This window comes from Gymnoscopelus microlampas, assembly GCF_963454915.1.
Source record: "Gymnoscopelus microlampas genome assembly, contig: SCAFFOLD_38, whole genome shotgun sequence".
Lineage (NCBI taxonomy): Eukaryota > Metazoa > Chordata > Actinopteri > Myctophiformes > Myctophidae > Gymnoscopelus > Gymnoscopelus microlampas.
In genome coordinates this window covers 427,501-451,174 of record NW_028155792.1, presented here as the reverse complement: position 1 = coordinate 451,174, position 23,674 = coordinate 427,501, and the positions used below count along the sequence as shown (strand labels likewise).

The 23,674-nt window shown below is 41.1% G+C and overlaps 2 protein-coding genes across 2 annotated transcripts in view; both read left to right on the top strand.

Annotated features, from left to right (window-relative positions):
• Nucleotides 1–14,980: 14,980 nt before the first annotated feature.
• Nucleotides 14,981–16,489, top strand: LOC311041251 (tripartite motif-containing protein 16-like; the record flags this gene model as incomplete). Its single annotated transcript, XM_084086152.1, has 1 exon — nt 14,981–16,489. The coding sequence occupies one exon, from the start codon at nt 14,981–14,983 to the stop codon at nt 16,487–16,489; it is 1,509 nt and encodes a 502-aa protein (XP_083942278.1).
• A 2,994-nt stretch (nt 16,490–19,483) lies between these two features.
• LOC311041253 (E3 ubiquitin/ISG15 ligase TRIM25-like) overlaps nt 19,484–23,674 on the top strand; it is a gene marked incomplete at its 5' end in the record, with an annotated part of 87,940 nt that continues 83,749 nt past the window's right edge. The window contains one exon of the mRNA XM_084086154.1: nt 19,484–19,730. Coding sequence (XP_083942280.1) covers nt 19,484–19,730 — 247 coding nt within the window. The remainder of the gene's footprint in view (nt 19,731–23,674) is intronic.

The window sequence follows — 23,674 nt, the reverse complement described above, 5'->3', positions numbered from 1 at the left end:
TGGAAGCACCCAGAGAGAGTTTTTTTTTACAGTGCAATGTTGTCCACTTCCTCAAGCTAGGGAGGGGACATTTGTGTTGTTGTTGTTTGTTTGTTTGTTTTTGTATCAAATGACAGATTATGACTTTTGCTGTCAGGGAGCGGATGTGACAATTCTGCTCCTACACTTTTTTTGGGAGGATGGAGAAAGCTGACCAAGACGAGGTCTCATCCTGGGCAGTCTGCACGCCACTGGTGCTGCTACAAGCCAATACGTCCCCCCCCCCCCTATATGCCCACTATGTACCAGTGATTCTCAAACGTTTGCGTGCCAGGGACCCCCGAATTGATATGTATGTGGCCGCGGACCCCCAACTGAAAATATGTTGTTCCAGGGACCCCCCAGAAGCAAAGATTTGTGTTTAAAATGTTTGCCTTTTTAAAAAAAGACTTAAATATTTGCACACGTTTCAAGATTTTTCGAAAATAGCAGATCTACAAGCTCATAGCGCGGCACTCTGTGCCGCGCTATGAGCTTGTAGATCTGCTATTTTTGAATAGCCAAAGTATAAAATATGGATTAAAGGGGTTAACATTATTGTGACGCTTTATTAACACATCTTGCTGGGGACCCCCTAGTACCCCCCTCAAGGACCCCCCCATGGCCCTACATGACCCCCAGCACTCCGTGAAACACTCGAACTCGAACAAGCTCACAATGCGTGGTGTTGCAGCACATGATATGAGCTTGTAGATCATTTTTGTGAAAGTGGGAATCCGTCGTACGACTTAGGTATAAATCAGGCCCCCCCCCCACAGACACAGAGAGAGAAAACTGACAATATTACAACCATCGCTAAAGACGTTAAGATGTTCCTACAGCTAGTGTTGTGGGAAAAAAAGAAAATGTTTCATTGACTGGTTAGAATCCACACATTTGTGTCCTTAGCGCCATTGGATTTTGTATTTGACTATTTATTTATTATTACTATTATCGTACTGTTTTTGCGCCGTTAGTGAGCTGTGCCGATCCCCGGGAGCCAAGCTTTTTTGCTGGAAAATAGCCGATCGACAAGCTCACAACGCGTCGCGCTGCGACGCGTTGTGAGCTTGTCGATCGGCTATTTTCCGGCTTTCCCCACAGTAACACGAAGACGGAAAATACACTAGTATAGACCCCTGAGGGACTCCGGTGGTTAAGACACGGCTTCCAGCTTTAGTCCCTCAAGGCACTTGGCGGGTCATTCATTCAGCAAAGCAGCATTCTGCCATCCTAGTGGACAAAATGTACTGTTTGACAAACAACACAACGAAGCCGTGTTGTTGTGTTTGTTTATCTCTGGAACTCTGTGTGACGTAACAAACCAGAGAGGCTTCAGTATGTATGAAGTGCTTTTAGTTCGCAGCCAATGGCATGTCGCTTACATCACTGACGTTGTCGTATATAGGCCTCAACTCAAGACAGGAGGAGGGGAAATACACCAAAATATGTAGTATTTCATTCAAATAAATAAATGAATAATTTATAAAAAAAAACATTTAGTGGAGTGTGGGTGAGAGGGGGGCCCAACAACGACAGTTTGAAACGGGTCTAAAAAAACTAACTCCACCCTGGTTAACACTGTTCTGCTACTAACAGAACTTCTAGCCACAATAACCTGACCTCATCCTCACCCAGTCGTGTCCAGGAGACGGTTTAGCACGTTTTATTTTCTGTGTGTGCGATCTGGTCATTTCTTTGTTTTATCTGTACATTGTCATTTCCCATTCGTGTCAATAATATCTCCAGAAATATTTCAAAAGAAATTGACATAAAGGTAAAAAAAAAAAAGTTACAAAAAAAAAAGTAAGATAATATTGAAGGTATGTATTGGCCAAGCCATAGGTGTTCCCCAAGGCTCCATTTTAGGACTTTTACAGTTTGCTCCTCCGCACGTTTTCCTTCCTGATTGGATTAGAGAGGATACGAAAAGGACAGATTATAATATTATAATATAGTAATGTTTTGCACATATCATTGCCTAATGCCCGATGATATGAATACATAAGTGTGCATTCTGACCTGTGGGCTAAACGTGTCCTGATGATAAACAACACGGGCCAATTCAACTTTAAAACGTGCTTGTTTGTATCTAATTGAATGTATTTAGTTGATACTTTTTGCCACATTTGTAACATTGTGATATTGTCTCTTTGTTGTTGCTTTAAACGTTTAACGAGGCCAGGAAGCCAAACGTGAGCAAAAAAACAAACCAAATAGTTACACCTCCCTCCACCGCTAGGCTGAATGATACTGACCTGCTACAGACGCACACATCTGTTACACACATCTGTTACACACACACACACACACACACACACACACACACACACACACACACACACACACACACACACACACACACACAGACACACACATCTGTTACACACATCTGTTACACACATCTGTTACACACACACACACACACACACACACACACACACACACACACACACACACACACACACACACACACACACACACACACACACACACACACACACACACATCTGTTACACACATCTGTTACACACATCTGTCTCTCTCACACACACACACACACACACACACACACACACACACACACACACACACACACACACACACACACACACACACACACACACATCTGTTACACACATCTGTCTCACACACACACACACACACACACACACACACACACACACACACACACACACACACACACACACACACACATCTGTTACACACACTGTCTACAAGGAGTGTGCACACACACACTCACAGAGTTACAGAGCTCAAAGGGTCCATTTAGAACCCCTTCAAGGAACCCACAAGAGTCCCTGGGACCCCACTTTGAGAACCGTTGGTCTAGTCTAGTGGCGCCCGAGGAATTTGTTTTGTGTGAACTAGCCCTTTAAGAAAATGTAAGCTCATAGACAGTGTTTAAGTGGGCGTTCTCTTCTGTCGTCTTCATCTTCTTTAACAGCACTTTATTGATCTGTTTTTACGCCCGTTTTCTGATGGGGTAAACATCCCCTCACCTGAGCTAAATGGTTACATAATACGCTATATATTCTCCCGGTCGTTCCTAGTTTTACCTGTCGGCTTAACCTATTGAGACCTGAAGCCGATTCTACACGTCTCCTAAATCCCAACAGTTTTCTGAAAAACGTATGTTTCTATATCAGTGGTGCTCAATCTTTTTCATGTCCAGGACCCCCAAAACGATATGTATTTGGCCGCGGACCCCCATCAAAATATTTTGTTCCAGGGACCCCCCAGAAGCAAAGATTTGAGTTGAAAATGTTCGCTTTAAAAATATATATATTCAAAGATTTGCACACATTTTCACGATTTTTCAAAAATAGCAGATCTACAAGCTCGTAGCGCGGCACTCGGTGCCGCGCTACGAGCTTGTAGATCTGCTATTTTTGAATAGCCCATAGTGTAAAATAATGCTTTTAGCTCAAATCTGAAAATGAGACAGTTCCAGGTCTTAATGGGTTAACCCATTAAGACCTGAGGCGAGTGAGGCCGATTCTAAAAAAGAAATGCCTTCTAAGTCAGTTCTCACACTTTCAAGATTCTTTCCAAACATTTTAAAAAATAGCAGATCTACAAGCTCGCAGCGCGGCACGAAGTGACGCGCTGTGAACTTGTACATCTGCTATTTTTTTGAATAGCCAACGCTCAGATCCAAAAAAAAAAATAAACCAAGATGCTTTCCTGGTCTTAATCGGTTATGTCACTACTTTTATTGATTTTTTTTTAATTTTGCAGTCATTCATCCAAAACAGTTTTTGGTTACAGGAGGTTATTATCCAGGTTTTTTGTTTGTTTTTGTAACTGACATATATTCTGCATTTAGACCCAGCCTTTTGGGGGGAAAATATGAAGTCATTTGTGCTACAAAGAAAGAATCATAATTCAATAACTCTTATTCACTCAGCACTTCTCAAAACGGGTTACAAAGTGCTTTTCACAGAACTGACGAAAACCAATGGGAGTCATTCGTAATCACTTTGGTATCCTATTATGTCTACACCAGGGGTCTTCAACAGGGGGTCCGGGACCCCTAGGGGTCCTCAGAGCTACTACAGGGGGTCCGCCAAATCTTTGTGTGATAGGATTTAGTTTTTTTTACCTTAACCACTTGAACCCTAGAATTCCTTTTCTGAGGGGAACATTAGCCGAAAATAGCAGATCTACAAGCTCTCAACGCCTCGCGCTGCGAGGCGTTGAGAGCTTGTAGATCTGCTATTTTTGGCTAAGAGGCTATAGGTGTAGAGGGGAAAAAAGAGCAGACTAAGTAAAAGAAAAACTTTAATCTGAAACACAATTTTATACAATGTAGAGTAGGGGGTCCCTGCTTCATCTCTCTCTCAGCTAGGGGGTCCTTGGCCTGAAAACGTTGAAGACCCCTAGACATTATGGTCGTGTTCCAAAACTGTCACTTTTCACGATTCAAATTCAAAAATATCAAAGGATATCAAAGGCGGCAGATCCACAAGCTCAAGAGACGCGTTGCTTCGCGCTTCTCGCTTCGCATTTCGAGCTTGTAGATCTGCTGCTCTGGATGTGTTGGTGTGACGCTGTAGTATGATTAAGGGCATTAATTTACAAAAAAAACACACACAAAAAGCTAGAATGTGGAGATCAGTGACAGCGACGATATGAAACATGTTTGTGATGCAACACAGTCAAACAAAGTATAAATGAAGCTTAAAGGGATAGTTCACCCAAACGAAAATTCTTTCTCTCTATGGATTAGTCACCCCATGGAGACTTGAATTCATGGATTTATTGTCATAATATGATGACCAGCGGACCGGTAGGCAGCGGTTCCGGTAGGAGACACCGCTGCCGGTCATCAAATTATTGTCTTTAACTATTGTGACAAAAACAAAAAAAATATCCATGAATTCAAGTCTCCATGGGGTGACTAATCGATAGAAAAAAAGTCATTTTGGGGGTGAACTATTCCTTTAATGTGTAATTTGTGTACACTGCCTGGCGAGAGCAGATGGAGTGCTAGTGTGAGCGTGTGCTAGATGGAAGTATAGCCTCATCCATGGCTTCCATTCTCAATGGGAATAACACACACCTATCAATGACTGAGCCAGCTAGGTGTTGTCTCGGGTCATCTTTGGGCCAAAAGAGGGCCTTTTTTTGTATTCATATCCTTTTCCATGATAAATATGATATCTGACAGGAGCTGTTCTGGTCCTCGTGTTATTTTTTAGTATCATTCATGGTCTTGGTTTGTTTTACATGCAAAACATAAAAGCTTTAGATTTCTCTTCAGTTTTTTACGGTATATATTATTACAAACCACTGGAAATTGTTGAGGAAATGCGAAACATACCTGTGGTTGTTACATATTTGTTATTTGTAAGTATGCATTATTTGTTATTTGTATACATGATGCACTAGTTTTTAAGTGTGCTTTTTTTTTTCTTGGTCTTAAAAACCACAGAATCAATGTGTAAAAAAAGAGGGATAATTAAAGATTTGCTTTGTTAATGTGGTGTAAAGGTCTTTCTTTTTTCCACCTCTGTCAAGGGCATGTTGTCTGTGTGCAGAACATATCTCAAGAATTGTTTGTGAAGAAAAAATCTCAAGATGCAAATTCATTCTCACCCAACTCTGCAGGTCAAGAGTCGTACTGGCAACCCAACCTGGTATGGTATCAAACCCAGCACGCACAGGACCTCTATAGAACAGTGTCTCTCAAACTTTTTTCATTTCAAGGACCCCAAATTTATATGCATTTGGCCACGGACCCCCACATCTATGCAGTTGTGGAAAGTAACTAAGTACATTTACTTAACTACTGACCCCACTTTGAGAACCAATGTTCTAGACGCAGTTTAACTTCCACAGTTACTTGGACTGTTGATGCGATAGTCTGTTGTTTTCTACTGGAGGACACAAATAGGCACTAGTGTGACAATGGCCCCCCAAAGATGTTGATACCCCTCCCGGAGTTAGGACCAAATACAACTTGTTTTTTCCTCATCTCTAAGGCCTCCCATACATGAAATGGATTGTTTTATAAAAATATATTTTACTGCACAAGTGGTGAAACTGATATTTAAAGTTATACATCCCAAACTAAAAATAAAGCCTGGCCGTCTGGGGGTTGAGGCATATAAAATCATTTAGATTCACAATGCAAGCTCTTGATAGGTTTAAAACATGGCATAGTTGAAGTCAGGACATCCCCCTACATTCTAGAAAAGACTAATGAATGTCAATATCTGAATGTAAATAGGAGATGCAGTCATTTGAACACATACCTACAATAGGTGAATATGTAGAATGTTCTCTTTACTTTGTAGTGACTGACATGGATTGTCATAGCAAGACATATGATGTCTTGTTAGAAAGGTGTGGTTCTACTGAATCCAGCAATACCAATTGTGTAGACGTAGCTTCAATACTCATGGAGTTATGTCCCTAAACTGTATGAAATGTCCTAAACTTCAGACAATTTGAAATGTTGTACAACTTCAACAATAGTGCAGAGAAAATGCAGGCTTAGAGTAGAACTACTAACAATTATTTAGCAAACCTGGCTGAGGGAAACCAAGCTCCACCCATTTGATGCTCAAGGTAATCTTCATAACAGAGAGGGCTCGGTTTGGTAGAGCGACAGAGGAGATCAGAGGCATTGTTTTTGTGGAATTTATTCATTAATTCTGATGAAAAACACAACTACATTATGCTATTGTTAGTCACATTTATTCAGTTGGGTTTGGACACAGGTTTCACTTCAGAGCAAAGGTGACATGACTGGTGACTACATGACATTCTCCTGGGCTTTTCAAAGAACATCTCATGCACTCTGTCATAGTTCATCTCTGAGACTGGCGGTCCGTTGATTCTGATGCGCATACAGGCAGTGAGGCTGGTTCCCTGGAGTCTGTTAGTCCTTAAGTCTGTCTTGATCTATTGGCAAAATATTACAGGCAATCAGCAAAAGTTGAACATTTACAATTAAACTAAATAAAACATGTAACAATTTAAACATGGTTTTACCCTGTTCATTGCAGAGAAGTCCCTCTCACAGTTGACACTGGATACCGGAACTGTGAGAGCAATTGCAGGCAGCTGGCTTAGATAGGGGTACTGTTGGTGGAGCTCTTCATATTGCGAGACCATCTCCTGCATGAGCTGCAGCTGAGACTTGTCCTAGTAGGATGGATACAGGTTCCAAGTCATTTAATGCAAATGTTCACAGTTGCTGACAGTCAGAATACAGGAGAGTAATAAGTCAACATCTTCAAATAATTATGTTTTTTTTTTTTTTTTTTTTTTACTGTTGCACACCTCAGAAACGTGTGCGTGCGTGCGTGTGTGCGTGCGCGTGTGTGTCATTACTCACCTTAAAAAGCCCTGACTCCACATGGACCTTAAATCTGAGCCACTCTGACAGAAGTGCTTCTTCGTCGATGCTTGGAAACTTGTTGGCGAGCAACTTCAGGTCTGCAACACATTTTTCCTCATCCTGGTGGGTTAGGGCTCTCGGATTCAGGACATTGAAGGCAGCCAGAAGAAGATCCAATTCTGTGAATCTCATTCTCCAAATTCACCTTCAGTTTGTCCAAATATGGAGCCATAACCTAATGAACAAATTGTAAAACAAAAATATATATATCATATTTGAATACAGTATTATTTGAAATGATAGACTGAGTTTGAACTCTTGAATACAAAATTTTAAATGGGATCAACTATCAATAGCTCTTTCTCGAACCGTGACCAAAATGTAGTTGTACCCGGGTCCTCTTCTCTCATACCCCTCCGTCTCCCCCTTTCTTCCTCTGCCTGGATGTTGAGACTGCTAATTGTCTGGTTGAGCTGACTGAGGTGTGAGCCTGGAGGTTGCTGATCTCCTGCCACTTTAATGTGGTGATGATGGTTGCAATGGTAACGGGTACCTAAATATATAAAGAAGAGCAGTTTTACTTTTAATTTAGAGTACCAAAAATATTTCACCTATACCCATTTAGGGGCAACTTACATATTCTTTGATTGCCAGAAAGTTGACATCCTCTCTCTGAAACAGCTTGGACAGGCGACTGAGATGGGGAAGAACGTCAGCTTGGAGATGGATTGCAGCAACAAATCTGTATGTGGCACAGAACGTGTACAGGCCTCTAGCTACAGGATCTTTCTTGATTCTTGCCTCCTCTGTAAGTGCTGCCAGTACAGCTGGAAGATTCCTTCTCACGTTTGAGATGGCTTGATCTTGTGAAAGCCATCTTGTGTCCTTCACCTCCTAATGAATGATAGAAAGGTTGTCGTTCAAGTAAAATTAAGTAGAATGAGAGTTCTTATAAGTGTTTTATTTGTTGCGAACGCGGAAGGAGGCGCCTCCGCCCAAGTGGAGCATACTATGAAACTCTGCTCTCATTGTGTGTCTGTCTGTGTGCAGTATGTGTGCACTGCACTGCCTGTGTGCGACCAACAGAGTGGCGCCAGAGTGCAGTCAAAACACACACACACACACACACACACACACACACACACACACACACACACACACACACACACACACACACACACACACACAGTCCGGCTGCGTTCGCTTCCAGCGTTCACGCGTCTTACTTGTTATAGGTAGCTCTCTTACAGTCACTTTGAGGTCATCTACTTCCAGCACATTGGCAGCTGCCTTGAGCACTGCTGTGCGATTAGCACTGTTACGGAAATACAAATGCCGATCTTGCAGGTGCCCTCTAAAGGTCTTCATGTAGGGCACTTCATCGGCAGCATCTTTGCAGGCTAGTGCCAGACTCTGGGCAGCACAGTGTACTGACACTAGCCAAGGCCATGAGTCCTTCAGCTGCTTGGCTACTCCATTCAGTCGCCCTAATAGTATACATTATGTTAACCTCTAATATCTTAAATTACATTACAATACATTTTTCCTGATTTTAAAATAGTGACGTTCTACTTAATTTCTTTAACTAGAACACATTTTAACTATAACACATGAAGACCTGTCATCACTGAAGCACCGTCAGTTCCCAAACCGAACAAGCGTTTGACTGGAATGCCTTTCATTTCCACCACTTCTCGGACAGCCTCAACGATGGTGTCAGCCTTCCCATCCGGAAGGGGAGCCATGTCCAGAAACTGGCTACAGAGCTGTCCTTCTTTGTCAAGATACCTAAAACATTAAAAACACACTCCTTCCTTTAAAAGAAACATGTCATAGTACCTGATGTGGACATCCAGTTCCTTGGTCACTGACACATCAGTGGACTCGTCTATTTCCAGCCTGTGAGGTGCGGACTGCCTTCAGGAAGGGTTCTTCTACCACACGAGCCAGGATCTGAACCATCTCATCTAAGATATGATGTGACCTGTAATTGGTCCTCTGGTCAATCTGAAATAAATGATTAGTGTGAAATGGATCAATAACTAATCTCACGGGAAATAAATATTCCTGAATTTAAATGTTACCTTGAGCTTTGGGAAATAATCACATCCAAGCAGCTTGGAGGCCTGCCTGCCTTCCTTCCAGAGGAATCGAGCACAATGAATGAAGGCATAGGCGGAGTTGTTAAAGGAGGCATCGACGGAGCTGATCGCGATACGCTCGACAGCAGCGTTGAGGTTTGGCGAGCTGCGGCGCAGGTCTTTGAACAACTGGTGATGGTCCACATTTGCCTCTGCCGCACGAGCGATATAGCACAGGCGAGGAGCAAGATAGCGAGAAGAGGTGGAAAAGTGAAAATGTGGGAGAAAGGACAGGTGGGAAGAGAGGCGTAGATAGACAAGAGGTGGAAATAGATGACCGTGACAGAAATAGATGGTGCAGAAAAATAAATGAAGAGGTTTTAGTGAAGAATGCAGTTAGTAGGACAAAACAGAAAACCATTAAACTTACTCAAAATGCTTGTTTTAAACTACTTCAGACTACTAAACAAAATGTTAGAAAATGACTTAAGATAGAAGAAAAGTAGCCAAGCAGCTTAGAAGCGGGGTTAGTCTAGATAAGAGTACACTATCATCCCTATATTTGTGTGACAGTATGGATTCAGATCAGTACTGACGAAACAATGGTTTCATCAGTCATTCTTGAAGAATACAGATTTGATCGAAATGTTGAATGCGATACACAAGTGGAGAATCTAACCAGTGTGTGGACGTCATCGTTTTGTTTACAACACAAACAGACAATTAGCTGATGGGTGAATGGGTGAACAAAAGGAATTGGGTGGGGTCTGTCACTCACCTTGTGCATATAGCTTTTAATTCCTCTATGGTGGTCTCTTCAGGCAGCATAACGCAGTCTGCTCCATCCACCACGGCTTGAGCTACAACGCTGTCCACATCCCACATCTGTGGTTGGCAGTGAGGAGATGTTGACCAAGTGTCAATATATGTCACGTATGCTTTGTTAGTTCCTCCTAAGTATCTCTGTGTATGTGAAAAGGTACCAGACAATACATAATATCATCATTATGAACAGTGCATACTTAGTCGTGGGCTGGCGTAGCCAATTGAACCCGAGCATGCCTATCCTGGGATAAACATTCTGCAAAAATAGCAGGTCTATAATAGCCTCACAATGAGTCGTTTAATTACAGTTGTTGACTACATACAGTACACATAGAGTCCAAAACTATGTTTATTAAAACAATGGGCAAAAGGCAGGGGGTAATGCCTTTTTTTTTTTTTTAAGTCTGCAATCTTAACTGCCTGTGTTTGACACGTTTTGTGCAAGTCCACAGGTTGTGTTCATCTGCAATTCTGTCTACTCTGTTCATTTGCGAGCATTTTGTGCTGCCACTCACCACGGATAGTGCAGATGATGCCAGTGTTCCGGATATTGGTGGGCTCAGAGATGATGATGTCCTGGTTTTCCAGACAGGTGTCGGCCATTTCATTATCATCATCCTTCTGGACCGTCTGGATCTGGACGAAGGCAGAGCCCGGCTCAGTCTGTGCAGCCGCCATGGTCACGGCAGTAAAGTGTCCTGAAAACATCAGTTTTCAGGACACTCAGGACAGAAACTGATGATCTACAAGCTCAAGCTTGTAGATCGGCTATTTTTGGCAAAGAGGTTTGGTGCAGAGGGGGGAAAAAAGAGCAGACCAAGTCCAAGTTTACTAAGGGTTTAAGTGGTTAAAGGGGCAGCTACCCAACTCACTTTTTCTTAGATTTTAACAAGTATAAATGTGTCGTTTGTGATAGGGAGCAATGATAACACAATTTGTTCATAAGCTTGTGGATTCAGAGCTTTCTGCTTTCTTTCAGTTACATGTGCCGCTTCAAGTCAAAGCATATTTGTATTCTCCTGGTCAAATCCAGACTAAATCCCCTCCCCCTGACTGCCTGTTAATGGCCCTATCTGTGTGTGACCCTGTGGGGGTCACACACACACAGATAGCAACAATGAAACAATGGGTATTCAAATGATCACTTCAAAGCTATGCCAGACTAGTCTGGGGTTGGGTGGTTGGTTTAGTTTAGTTTATCTCTTAAAGGTTAGTTTTCATTTTTTTTTATTGTAATATGGATTAGTCAGAAAAGTTTTTAAAAAAATAGCCGATCTACAAGCTGTTTTTCAGATTGGGTTAGGGTTAGTTAACTATTGTTTTCAGGGACGTGCACAGATAGACTCTAGGTGGCGCTAGAGCACCTGCCCTTTGCCCTCTTGACCAGAAGTGCCCTTTTGAAAAAAAGGGAAAAAAATGTTGTTTTTTCAGTTTACAGCAGGGGTCTTCAACAGGGGGTCCGGGACCCCTAGGGGGTCCTCAGAGTTACTACAGGGGGTCCGCCAAATCTTTATGTGATATGATTTTTCTTTTTACCATAACCACTCGAAACCTAGCATCCCTTTTCTGAGGAGAACTTTAGCCAAAATTAGCAGATCTACCCAAGCCCACAGGCGTTGTGGGCTTGTAGATCGGCTATTTTTGGCAAAGAGGTATAGGTGTAGAGGGAAAAAAGAGCAGACCAAGTAAACAAAAAAAAGTATAATTTACTTGAGCACCTGCCCCTCAAAATGTCTGTGCACGCCACTGATTGTTTTAGTTACCTTTGAAAATACACAATCCTGTTTCAGTTAGTTATATTTTTTTGTAAAGCCTTGTTTTGTGGCTTAGGCAGCACAGCAGTGGGGACACACATTTCTTCCTTTTAGAAAGACAGAGTAATTTTTTTAAACATAATGAAAACAAGAAGTACAGTTGGAAGGGGGTACAGCAGTGTGTGTGTGTGTGTGTGTGTGTGTGTGTGTGTGTGTGTGTGTGTGAGTGTGAGTGTGAGTGTGAGTGTGAGCGAGAGAGTGAGAGAGTGAGACTGAGAGAGAGAGAGCTCGGGTGTTCATATAGAAAGTTGAATGTTTACATCAGCACAGGCTATGTTGATAAAGAATGGTGATGTTTGCTTTCATGCAGTATTACACACTTTACTTAAGACAGGCAAGGCCATTGTATTTAGTCTTCACTTAGTATTGTATTGTTATTTATGTATTGTTTATTCGCTCAGGCATTTCTAAGGACAGCTAAAGGTCCTGCTTGCTTTGGGTCCTAAAGGCCCCTCTTTTTGTCCACTAAATTCAAATGTAAACTGACAAAGGACTCAAGCAGCAAAGCAGAGCAGAGAGGAGGATTTCTGCTTTCATAACTAAGTAAGTAAATATTTAAATGCTGTACTGATCTCTTTAGTTTGTAGATTGTGCATTACTCTGTAAAAAAATCAAACACTTTATTTTCATGCTGTTTTATGCTGCTCAGTTTTCATTTTAGTAATTTTACTTTTGGTACTTTAAGTATATTTTGATAACAATACTTTTGTACTTTTACTCAAATTACATTTTGAACAAGGGCCTTTTACTTGTAACAGAGTATTTCGACATCGCAGTATTGATACTTTTACTTAAGTAAGAAATGTGAGTACTTTTTCCACCGCTCTAATCAGATTATTTTATTTAGTCCCATGTTGCGCCCCCTACAGGTATGGTCACTGGTAATTTATATTGCCCAGATCTGTAGGGGGCGCAGTGGAGTAAATCAAATAATTTCCGTTTTGTGGTCGACATATTTTATTTTCTGCCAAAAAAAGGTGTATTCTACAGAGAAGGTGGGGTGCTGAGAGGCTTCCCACCTCCGAGAATAGACTTTCAACAACACAAAACAACCTTTGTTTCGGTGAATAATGACGTGGTTTTGTTTCTTTTCACTACAGTAGGGGCCCTCACAGGGCAGTGGAATTCTTTGTCTATGAACAGAACGGAGCGCCTGGCAGAGTCTGGAACCAGGCTACTGGCAGAGCGTTAGAGAGAACAACTCACTACGCACGCGCTGGACCAGGGCTAGCTAGGTGGCTACATGTCACGCATGCGTAGAACAACTTCTGTTGTAGTTCTGTGATCACAGCCGTTTGGTTTGCTTGGTTGCCAAGACTTTTTTGTTGTTGTTATAAGCGACTTTGGACTTGTTTCCAAAGTGTAGTTTCATATTTGGGCTTGTTTCCTAATGTTGTTTAAACCAGTGGTTCTTAAACATATTAATGTCAAAATTATGTATTTGTCCACAAACCCCCCTTCAGAAAATATTTTGTGCCAGGGACCCCCATACAAGATTTGTGTTTAAAAAATGTTCCAAAAATGACCTAATTTTATTTGCTCAAGTCAAGATTAATCTTTTCTTTTTTGAAAATATCTGCAAGCTCACAACAAGCTTGTAGATCGGCTATTTTCAAATAGCCGTAGTAGCCTAGTCAGTACTCAGTGTCACTTACTTCCTTTGGGCTTGTTTTCATAGAACTGGTTGCTTATTTCTATCGCAGAATCTGGCAACACTGGTTAACACGACGTGTTTACATGGAGACGCAGCCTATGGACGCAGCTCCGTTCCTCTATCAGTAATAACACTTCCGGTCTTTGAGCAACAATAAGGTTTCTGGTTACCTTCAAAATAAGATCACACTTTTTTAAAATGTTTTTTAAAAGGCACAAATCTATTTTACGTTAGAAGTGCTGCCACCCACAGCCGTCCAGTCCAGCGTTAGAGGCTATGCACTCCATTGAACAGCATGTATCCATTTAGATAAATTATTAATGATATTATATTAACATGTAATTTAATATAATATCTGACTGCATTATAATGATCTCAAACAGAGTCAACAGTAGCAAAATAAACATTACAATATTTGGACTGTGAGAATCAAGGAACGATGGGTACACTTTCATTCCTTAAAACGCTCATAGTTATGATAATAGGTCTACACAGAAATTGATTTGATGACTGAAGCGGTGTAAGACCCAATAATAACCATTCATTACTTAAAAGTTAATATCTCTGTATGATTGCATGCGCCGATCACACGTCCCAGGCGGGGGGTCTGGCGGTCCACCCCCAGAAACTTTTTTAACATAGTAGATGTCATTTCCTGTGTTCTGGTGAATTTTGGGAGTTTCTCCTGGATTCCCCCAAATGTCTCAGGAGACATGGTTGAAATCCAGGAGACTCCTGCAGGATCCAGGAGTGTTGGCAGCCCTAGAAGGCAGATAGACAGTAACAAAAACAATAGTATCAAGCTTCGGGGCGGCTGTAGAAAACATTCAAGGCATATTTGCCAGCACTAGCCTATATATGGAGATCCCCATAAATGGAGACTATCAACTTACAAAGTCGTCATAAATACCTGAACGTGTGTCATATATACGGAGTCTGACATCAGCAACCTCTGCCCAGATCTCCATATATAGAGATAACCGTCACGTCCAGGACTGACAGCATAGTCCCATATTCGGGCATAACCGACAGTATAAAAGGCTCGATGTGCCTTAGTTGGAGTCAGTCCCAGCAGCGACTCCGAGAGAGATTAACCGCTAACAGAGAGAGAAGCCTCGAAGAGATTCCAGCAATAGTCGATTGCCACAGCCTAAAGCATATTCTCATAGTGGCTTTCTGATCTGGATAACGAGCCAGCCGATTAAGAGTTTCTATAATGGTCCTTTACATATGTATCAATCTATCAACAGGACTCCAAGATGTTCCTCCTGATCACTGCTACGCTGGACCTGGAGATGTGGCCTGTGATGTCTGCACTGGGAGGAGACTGAAAGCTGTGAAGACTTGTCTTCAGTGTCTGGTCTCTTACTGTGACACTCACCTCCAGCCTCACTATCAGTCTCCTGCCTTTAAGAGACACAAGCTGGTCAAAGCCTCCAGCGAGCTTCAGGAGAACATCTGCTCTCGTCACGACGAGTTGAAGAAGCTTTTCTGTCGTACCGATCAGCAGTGTATCTGCTCTCTGTGCTCTGTGGACGAACACAAAGGTCACGATACGACCTCGGCTGCAGCAGAACGTACTGAGAGACAGAAAGAGCTCGATACGAGTCAGCAGAACATCCAGCAGAGAATCCAGGAGAGAGAGAAAGACCTGAAGGTGCTTCACCAGGAGGTGGAGTCCATCAACCACTGTGCTGACAGAGCAGTGAAGGACAGTGACACCATCTTTACTGAGCTCTTCTCTTCCATGGAGAGAAGACGATCTGAGGTGAGGGAGCAGATCAGAGAGCAGCAGGAACGTGAAGTGAGTCGTGCTGAAGAACTGAGGAGGCGCGTGGAGCAGGAGGTCGCTGACCTGAGGAGGAGACACGCTGAGCTGGAGCAGCTCTCGCTCACAGAGGATCACATCCATTTTCTACAGCGTTACACCTCCTCCCTCTCAACGATCAGTGAATCTACCCACCCAGTCAGCAGCAATGTCCGTCCTCTGAGATACTTTGAAGATGTGACTGTGGCCGTGTCCAAGATGAGAGACAGACTAGAGGACATTCTTACAGAGGAAGGGACAAACGTCTCAGAGACAGTGAACAGAGTGAAGAAATCAAAAAAGAAGAAGAAAAAAACAATTCACAGGGTCCAGGCAGGTCTGTCAGCACCACCAGAACCCAAGACCAGGGATGAGTTCTTACAATATTCACGTCCAATCACACTGGATCCAAACACAGTAAATGAAAAGCTGTCTCTGTCTAAAGGGAACAGAAAAGTAACATATACGAACAAACCAGAATCATATCCTGATCACCCAGAGAGATTCTCTATGTGTGAACAGGTTCTGAGTAGAGAGGGTCTGACTGGACGCTGTTACTGGGAGGTAGAGTGGAGTGGAGAACTTCATATAGCGGTCTCATATAAAGATATCGGCAGAAACGGTTTTGAAGATGACTGTACATTTGGATGGAATGATAAATCGTGGACTTTACTGGATAACAAACGTGATCGGTCTACTATCTATCACAACAACTATTGTAGTACGATGAGTGAGTATCATGTGTCCTCCAGAATAGGAGTGTACCTGGACCACAGTGCAGGTACTCTGTCCTTCTACAGTGTGTCTGACACCATGACTCTCATCCACACAGTCCACACCACGTTCACACACAGCCTCCATGCTGGATTTATGTTTATTATACCAGGAAGTGCTGCTGAGTTGTGTGTCCTCAAGTAGATCACTCATGTCATGAGTCCAGAATAGTTTCTTTAATATTATTGTATTGTTTTTCTCTCGGCCTGAAAAATGTCAACTTTTTGTTAAGGGGAAATAAAAAAAGTTGCTCTTAGACGTTGTCACCTGCTTTATGTTATTTGTCTGATGGGAAGATTTTGTATGATTTGTTAACCGCTTTGAACTTGATAAGCCTATTTTGTCAGAATAGGAGAAATCTGATTTTAAAATAATAATACAAATATTTCAATCAAAAAAAATATATATATTGTTTAACAGATTTTCAACACTTCAAAAAGCTTACATTTTATTTTTAAGTTCACAACACTTCGCGATGCCTTGTGAGCTTGTAGATTTTTGCTCTGCGTCGTGTATATAAGAGCTTAAAGTGGATGATAATTTATTTTAATATGTTCTCTTGTATGTATTCATACACCTTCTTGGTACCATTTGTTATGATGTTATTATTACTTTATGGATTTCATTGATATTCCATGTGAAATATTGATTTTATTTTTCAACTCATTCACAGAACAAACATTACACATGAAATGAGATAGACCTGTTGGAATTAATAATTATATTATAATTCATTTATAAATCATAAAAAGTAACCAACATGATGATAATGGTAGAGTAAATGTTAGTGTATGAGTGTATATTATTCTATAGAACTGGGGACCTGCAACGTGAGGAGTCGTGTGCTTGTAGATCGGCTATTTTCACAATGTGTGCCTGTTTCTTAGCCAATAATTCAATTTAAAAAAACATTTTTAAGTATAGTTTGATTACTTTTGATGCAGTAATGGTCTTTTTTATTATATTAATGTCTTAAAATTCCTCCAATTGTCACTTCATAAATGTGCAGATACCCTGTATACACTTATACTTATAAGTATAACCAATTAAATAATCTTGTGAATAAAGTGACATTAAAGATGAACAAAGCAAACATTCTATTCTAACAGTCTGTGTAGAGAGGTAGTGAGGGAGCTGATCAGAGAGAGCAGCAGGAACGTGAAGTGAGTCGTGCTGAAGAAGTCACTGACCTGAGGAGGAGACATGCTGAGCTCTGGACTAAATATCATTCGATTTTAGTCGACTAAATCTACAGTTGATTTAGTCGACTAAAATGTATTTTGGCGGTGCCTTGATGGCGTTGTAATGGCTGATTTTTACACTTGGTTGCATGCTGAAAATAGCAGATCTACAAGCTCACAAAGCGTCTGTGCTGTGAGCTGTAGATCGGCTATTTTCAGAGTGCAACACCCGAGCGCAACCAGACATTAAATGACTTGTCTTTCAGTTCTCCTGGATCTCTTCTCCACTAGTCCCTAACATTTTAGTCTAGTTTTTATTTGTTGACTAAATAGTCAATATATTTAGTCTAGTTTTAGTCATCATAGCTTTGTTTTCATTTAGTTTTCAGTGAAAAAAAGGTGGTCGAACATTTTTCGTCATCATTTTAGTCGACTAAATTAACACTGCAACTGAGTGCTATGTGTAGCAGAGACATGCAGATTAAATAGGCCCCCCCAAAGGGTCCCCAGCATTAAAGGAGGAGTTCACCCAAAAAAGTACTTATTTTCTATCAATTGCACACCCTATGAAGCCTTGAATCCATGGATTATTTTTTGTTTTTGTCGCATTCCTAAACTAATAATTTGATTCCCGTCTCCTACCGGCTAATGTATCCGGTAGGAGACACAAAGTAGATTATTTGTGTCTCCTACCGGAAATACACACGGTCATGAAATTATTGTTTTAGGAATGCCACAAAAACAAAATTAAATCCATGACATCAAGGCTTCATGGGTTGTGTAATTGATAGAAAATAAGTATTTTTTTGGGTGAACTCCTCCTTTAAATAATATACAACAGTGTTTCCCATACTGTTTAGCTCCAGACCCAAACTATAGTGAAAATAGCCTAGATCTATAAACTCACAATGAATCGTGAGCTTGTAGATGTGTCACTTATATTAGGCTACTTACATTTTCTAACATGTCCCCCTAATTTATGGAATTCCTTAGATTCTCTTTTTATGTCTTTATGTAATTCTTTAGAAAAATGCACGTTTTCTTTTTTTAATTTATGGAAAATTGGGATTATTATTATTTCTTAATCTGTTGATATAATATTAAAAACTAAATGTAGGAAACCAATAATAAAAACATTTTTGCTAATTTAAAACAAAAAGGTGACTTGGCCCAGTGTGTGTGAACATATGATAACAACTGTAATGTTTGAACTACTGTAATAGATGAGCACTTCTGTTGACATTTACATCATGTGGTCAAGGAGGACATCTAGTACTGGTGGTCCTCTGGTTCTGGTTCTAGTTCTTATCACAGCCGTTTGGTTTGCTTGGTTGCCAAGTCCTTTTATTACAAGCGACTTTAGGCTTGTTTCCAAAGTGTAGTTGCATATTTGGGCTTGTTTCCTAATGTTGTTTAAATGAGTGGTTCTTAAATATCTTCATGTCAAAATTGCGTATTTGTCCACAAACCCCCCCTTCTGAAAATATTTTGTGCCAGGGACCCCCATACAAGATGTGTGCTTCAATGACCTCTTTTCATTTGCTAAAGATTATTTTTTATTTCTTTTTTGAAAATAGCCGATCTGCAAGCTGACAACGCGGTGCATCGCGGCGCGTTGTCAGCTTGTAGATCGGCTATTTTCAAATAGCCGTAGTAGCATAGCCCTAGTCACTTCTTTTGGGCTTGTTTTCTTAGAACTGGTTGCTTGTTCTTAACACAGAATCTGGCAACACTGGTTTAACACGCCCACATGTTTACATGGAGAAGCTGCGAAGTGCAGCTTTGTCAAATATTTCCACTGTGGAAATTATGGAGGATTCACTTTATTGCGTTTTTTTCAACCCCCAATAACACCGTCTTGTCTAAACGGACGGCACACATCTGATCTTTTATTTTCGTCAGAGGCCCGGTTTAGACGACAACAACGGCCGTTGTTGTCGTCTAAGTTGTCTTTAAGATGGCACAGCAGGGAGTTGTGGACCAGGAACAGTTGTGTTGTTCTATCTGTCTGGATCTACTGAAGGATCCAGTGACTGTTCCCTGTGGACACAGCTACTGCAGGAGGTGTATCGAGGGATTCTGGAACCAGGATGATCAGAGAGGGAGGTTCAGCTGTCCACAGTGCAGACACACCTTCATCACAAGACCTGTTCTGAAGAAGAACACCATGTTGGCTGATGTGGTGGAGAGCCTGAAGAAGACAGGTGAGACCTTTAAGTTCTCTTGTAAATACAGCTGTCTGTCTGTCTGTCTGTCTGTCTGTCTGTCTGTCTGTCTGTCTGTCTGATTGATTGTTTGAATATTTGATTACACAGATATGCAAACAGCACGAGTACAGTCACTTGGTCTAAAAGGATAACACAAAATCCATTGAGGTCCTATATATTCAAAAACAATGTCATCAAAGATATGAACGACCATAGGGCATAGCAGTGGCGTGGTGGCCATTTTCTGGTTCCACTCCAAAATAGTCAATGCATTTCCCCCATTGACATTTCCAAAAATATTTATATCAATTCATTTAAGCCTACAATCAAGCCATCCAAAACAAAACGGCAAACAAATAGAGGATATTTATTTAATATAGTATATCATGTATTTAAATATATAATAAATAAGAAATCACAGAACAAAAATGTTTTATGGTCATGATTCAGCAGGACCCTGGATGGCTTGATTCTAGGCTTAAAATAATTGATATAAATACAGAATATTTCGAAAATACTTTAACCAGGAAGTTAATGGAGCAGTAAATCTTCGGATCACGTTATCTCCTGGTGCTGTGGGAGAAAAAAAAGGGGGGGAAATCGTCCAAAGTCGCAACCTCACTTATACACTATTTGTAACAACAAGGCCGAGTGGTAGGCTATCCTGAGGGGAAAGAATATGTTAGACACACTTTCTACATAGATCCTACATAGAACATATTATACTCCAGTGAAATTGAACGCCATGCACCCAGAAATTTCCTTTTTTTGTGTTGGAGATGTAAGGGGAAAAAAGGGTCTTTCTTACATATGTTATGGTCCTGCCATAGACTTGTCCTGTTTTGGGAAGATATATGTTCCTTTATGTCATCTTGTCTTGACCGTAGGCTGATGCCCTCCCCTCGCCTCTGCCTGATCGGCAATTTCAAACATGGTGACACAGCTACCAAACATACAGCTACCAGCTGTATACATACAGCTAAACACAGCTACCAAAGAAAAACATGTATTGCTGTAAATTGGAAAGCCCCTCCCCCCCCCCCCCCCCCAACACTGTCCCCTCCAACACTGGCCCAATGGAAGACAGAAATATCAAGTTATATTACTTGCATTACAAAATTACGTGGAAGTTGGACATTTATGATAAAATATGGACTCCTTACATATTCTCAGATCCATCATTTTAAAAGATCCTGGAGGGTGTTGGAAAGGCAGCTGCATCTGTAAACCTAGCAAGGTGTTTTGTTTTTGGTGTCCTTTTTTGTTATTTTAATGATTTTTTAATGTATTTGGTGATGTTTTTTGTATCGTCTGTTACACTGTATTCTGTTAAAAAACAAAAAAACAGATTGGTGTTAAGGCAGATAGACGGTAACAAAAACAATAGTTATCAGGCAGCGGAGACATGCTGGCTCCTATAGGCTACCAGATATGAGGGTATATACAGGCACATCCAAATGAAATAATGATTTCATCAGATTGATAAATACATATTATGTATCAATCTATCAACAGGACTCCAAGATGTTCCTCCTGATCACTGCTACGCTGGACCTGGAGATGTGGCCTGTGATTTCTGCACTGGGAGGAGACTGAAAGCTGTGAAGACTTGTCTTCAGTGTCTGGTCTCTTACTGTGACACTCACCTCCAGCCTCACTATCAGTCTCCTGCCTTTAAGAGACACAAGCTGGTCAAAGCCTCCAGCGAGCTTCAGGAGAACATCTGCTCTCGTCACAACGAGGTGAAGAAGCTTTTCTGTCGTACCGATCAGCAGTGTATCTGTTACGTGTGCTCTGTGGAAGAACACAAAGGTCACGATACAACCTCTGCTGCAGCAGAACGTACTGAGAGACAGAAAGAGCTCGATACGAGTCAGCAGAACATCCAGCAGAGAATCCAGGAGAGAGAGAAAGACCTGAAGGTGCTTCAGCAGGAGGTGGAGTCCATCAACCACTGTGCTGACAGAGCAGTGGAGGACAGTGACACCATCTTTACTGAGCTCTTCTCTTCCATGGAGAGAAGACGATCCGAGGTGAGGGAGCTGATCAGAGACCAGCAGGAACGTGAAGTGAGTTGTGCTGAAGAACTGAGGAGGCGTCTGGAGCAGGAGGTCACTGACCTGAGGAGGAGACATGCTGAGCTGGAGCAGCTCTCACTCACAGAGGATCACATCCATTTTCTACAGCGTTACACCTCCTCCCTCTCAACGATCAGTGAATCTACACACCCAGTCAGCAGCAATGTCCGTCCTCTGAGATACTTTGAAGATGTGACTGTGGCCGTGTCCAAGATGAGAGACAGACTAGAGGCCATCCTTACAGAGGAAGGGACAAACGTCTCAGAGACAGTGAACAAAGTGAATACATCAAAAAAGAAGAAGAAAAAAAAATCTAAACCAGAACCCAAGACCAGAGCTGACTTCTTACAATATTCACGTCCAATCACACTGGATCCAAACACAGTAAATCAAAATCTGTCTCTGTCTAAAGGGAACAGAAAAGTAACACTGATGGACCAACCACAATCTTATCCTGATCACCCAGAGAGATTCACAGGATGGCATCAGGTTCTGAGTAAAGAGGGTCTGACTGGACGCTGTTACTGGGAGGTAGAGTGGAGTGGACTCTTGGTTATGATAGCAGTCTCATATAAAGATATCAGCAGAGATGTCCCTTACCAGTGGTCTGGTGATGAATGTAGATTTGGATTCAAAGATACATCGTGGTGTTTACTGTATAACGAACATGGTTGTTGTGTCATGCACAGAAACGTTGATACTCACATTAGTGGGCATCGTAGGTTCTCCAGAGTAGGAGTGTACCTGGACCACAGTGCAGGTACTCTGTCTTTCTACGGTGTGTCACCATGTGACACCATGACTGTCCTCCACACAGTCCACACCACGTTCACACACAACCTCCATGCTGGACTTGGGCTTCTTCATTCAGGAAGTGCTGCTGAATTGTGTGACCTCAAGTAGATCACTCATGTTATGAGTCCAGAACAATTTCTTTATTATTGTACTGTTTTTCTCTCGGCCTGAAAAATGTCAGCTTTTTGTTAAGGGGAAATAAACAAATTTGTTCCTAAACGTTGTCACCTGAATCAGGTTTATTTGATTTGTCTGATGGGATGATTTTGTATGATTTGTTAACCGATTTGAACTTGATAACCCTATTTTAGTCATAATAGGAGAAATCAGATTTTAATATAATACAATTATATTTAAATCAAAAATATACACATATTCTTTAACAGATTTTCAACACTTTTCTAAAATCTTTATTTTTAAGCTCACAACAAATCGCGATGCCTTGTGGGCTTGTAGATCAGCTTCTCACCTTGTATTCATACACCTTGGTACCATTTGTTTTGTTATGATGTAATCATTACTTTATGGATTTGATTTGATATTCCATGTGAAATATTGATTTTATTCTCATTCACAGAACAAACATTACACATGAAATGTGACAGACCTGATAATAATGGTAGAATAAATGTTAGTGTATCAGTGTGTATATTCTATAGAACTGCAACGTGAGGAGTTGTGTGCTTGTAGATCGGCTATTTTCACAATGTGTGCCTGTTTCTTAGCTAATTCACAATTTGCCCAATTTTACAAAAAAATGTTTAAGTATAGTTTGTTGATTACTTTTGACGCAGTAATGCTCTTTTCATTTTATTATATTAATAAGGTCTTAAAATTCCTCCAATTGTCACTTCATGAATGTGCAGATACCCTGTATACACTTATACTTATAAGTATAACCAATTAAATAATCTTGTGAATAAAGTGACATTAAAGATGAACAAAGCAAACATTCTATTCTAACAGTCTGTGTAGAAATTTTGACACAGTAACTTTTAACCCATTGAGACCTGAAGCCGATTCTACATGTCTCCTAAATCCCAACAGTATTCTGAAAAACGTATGTTT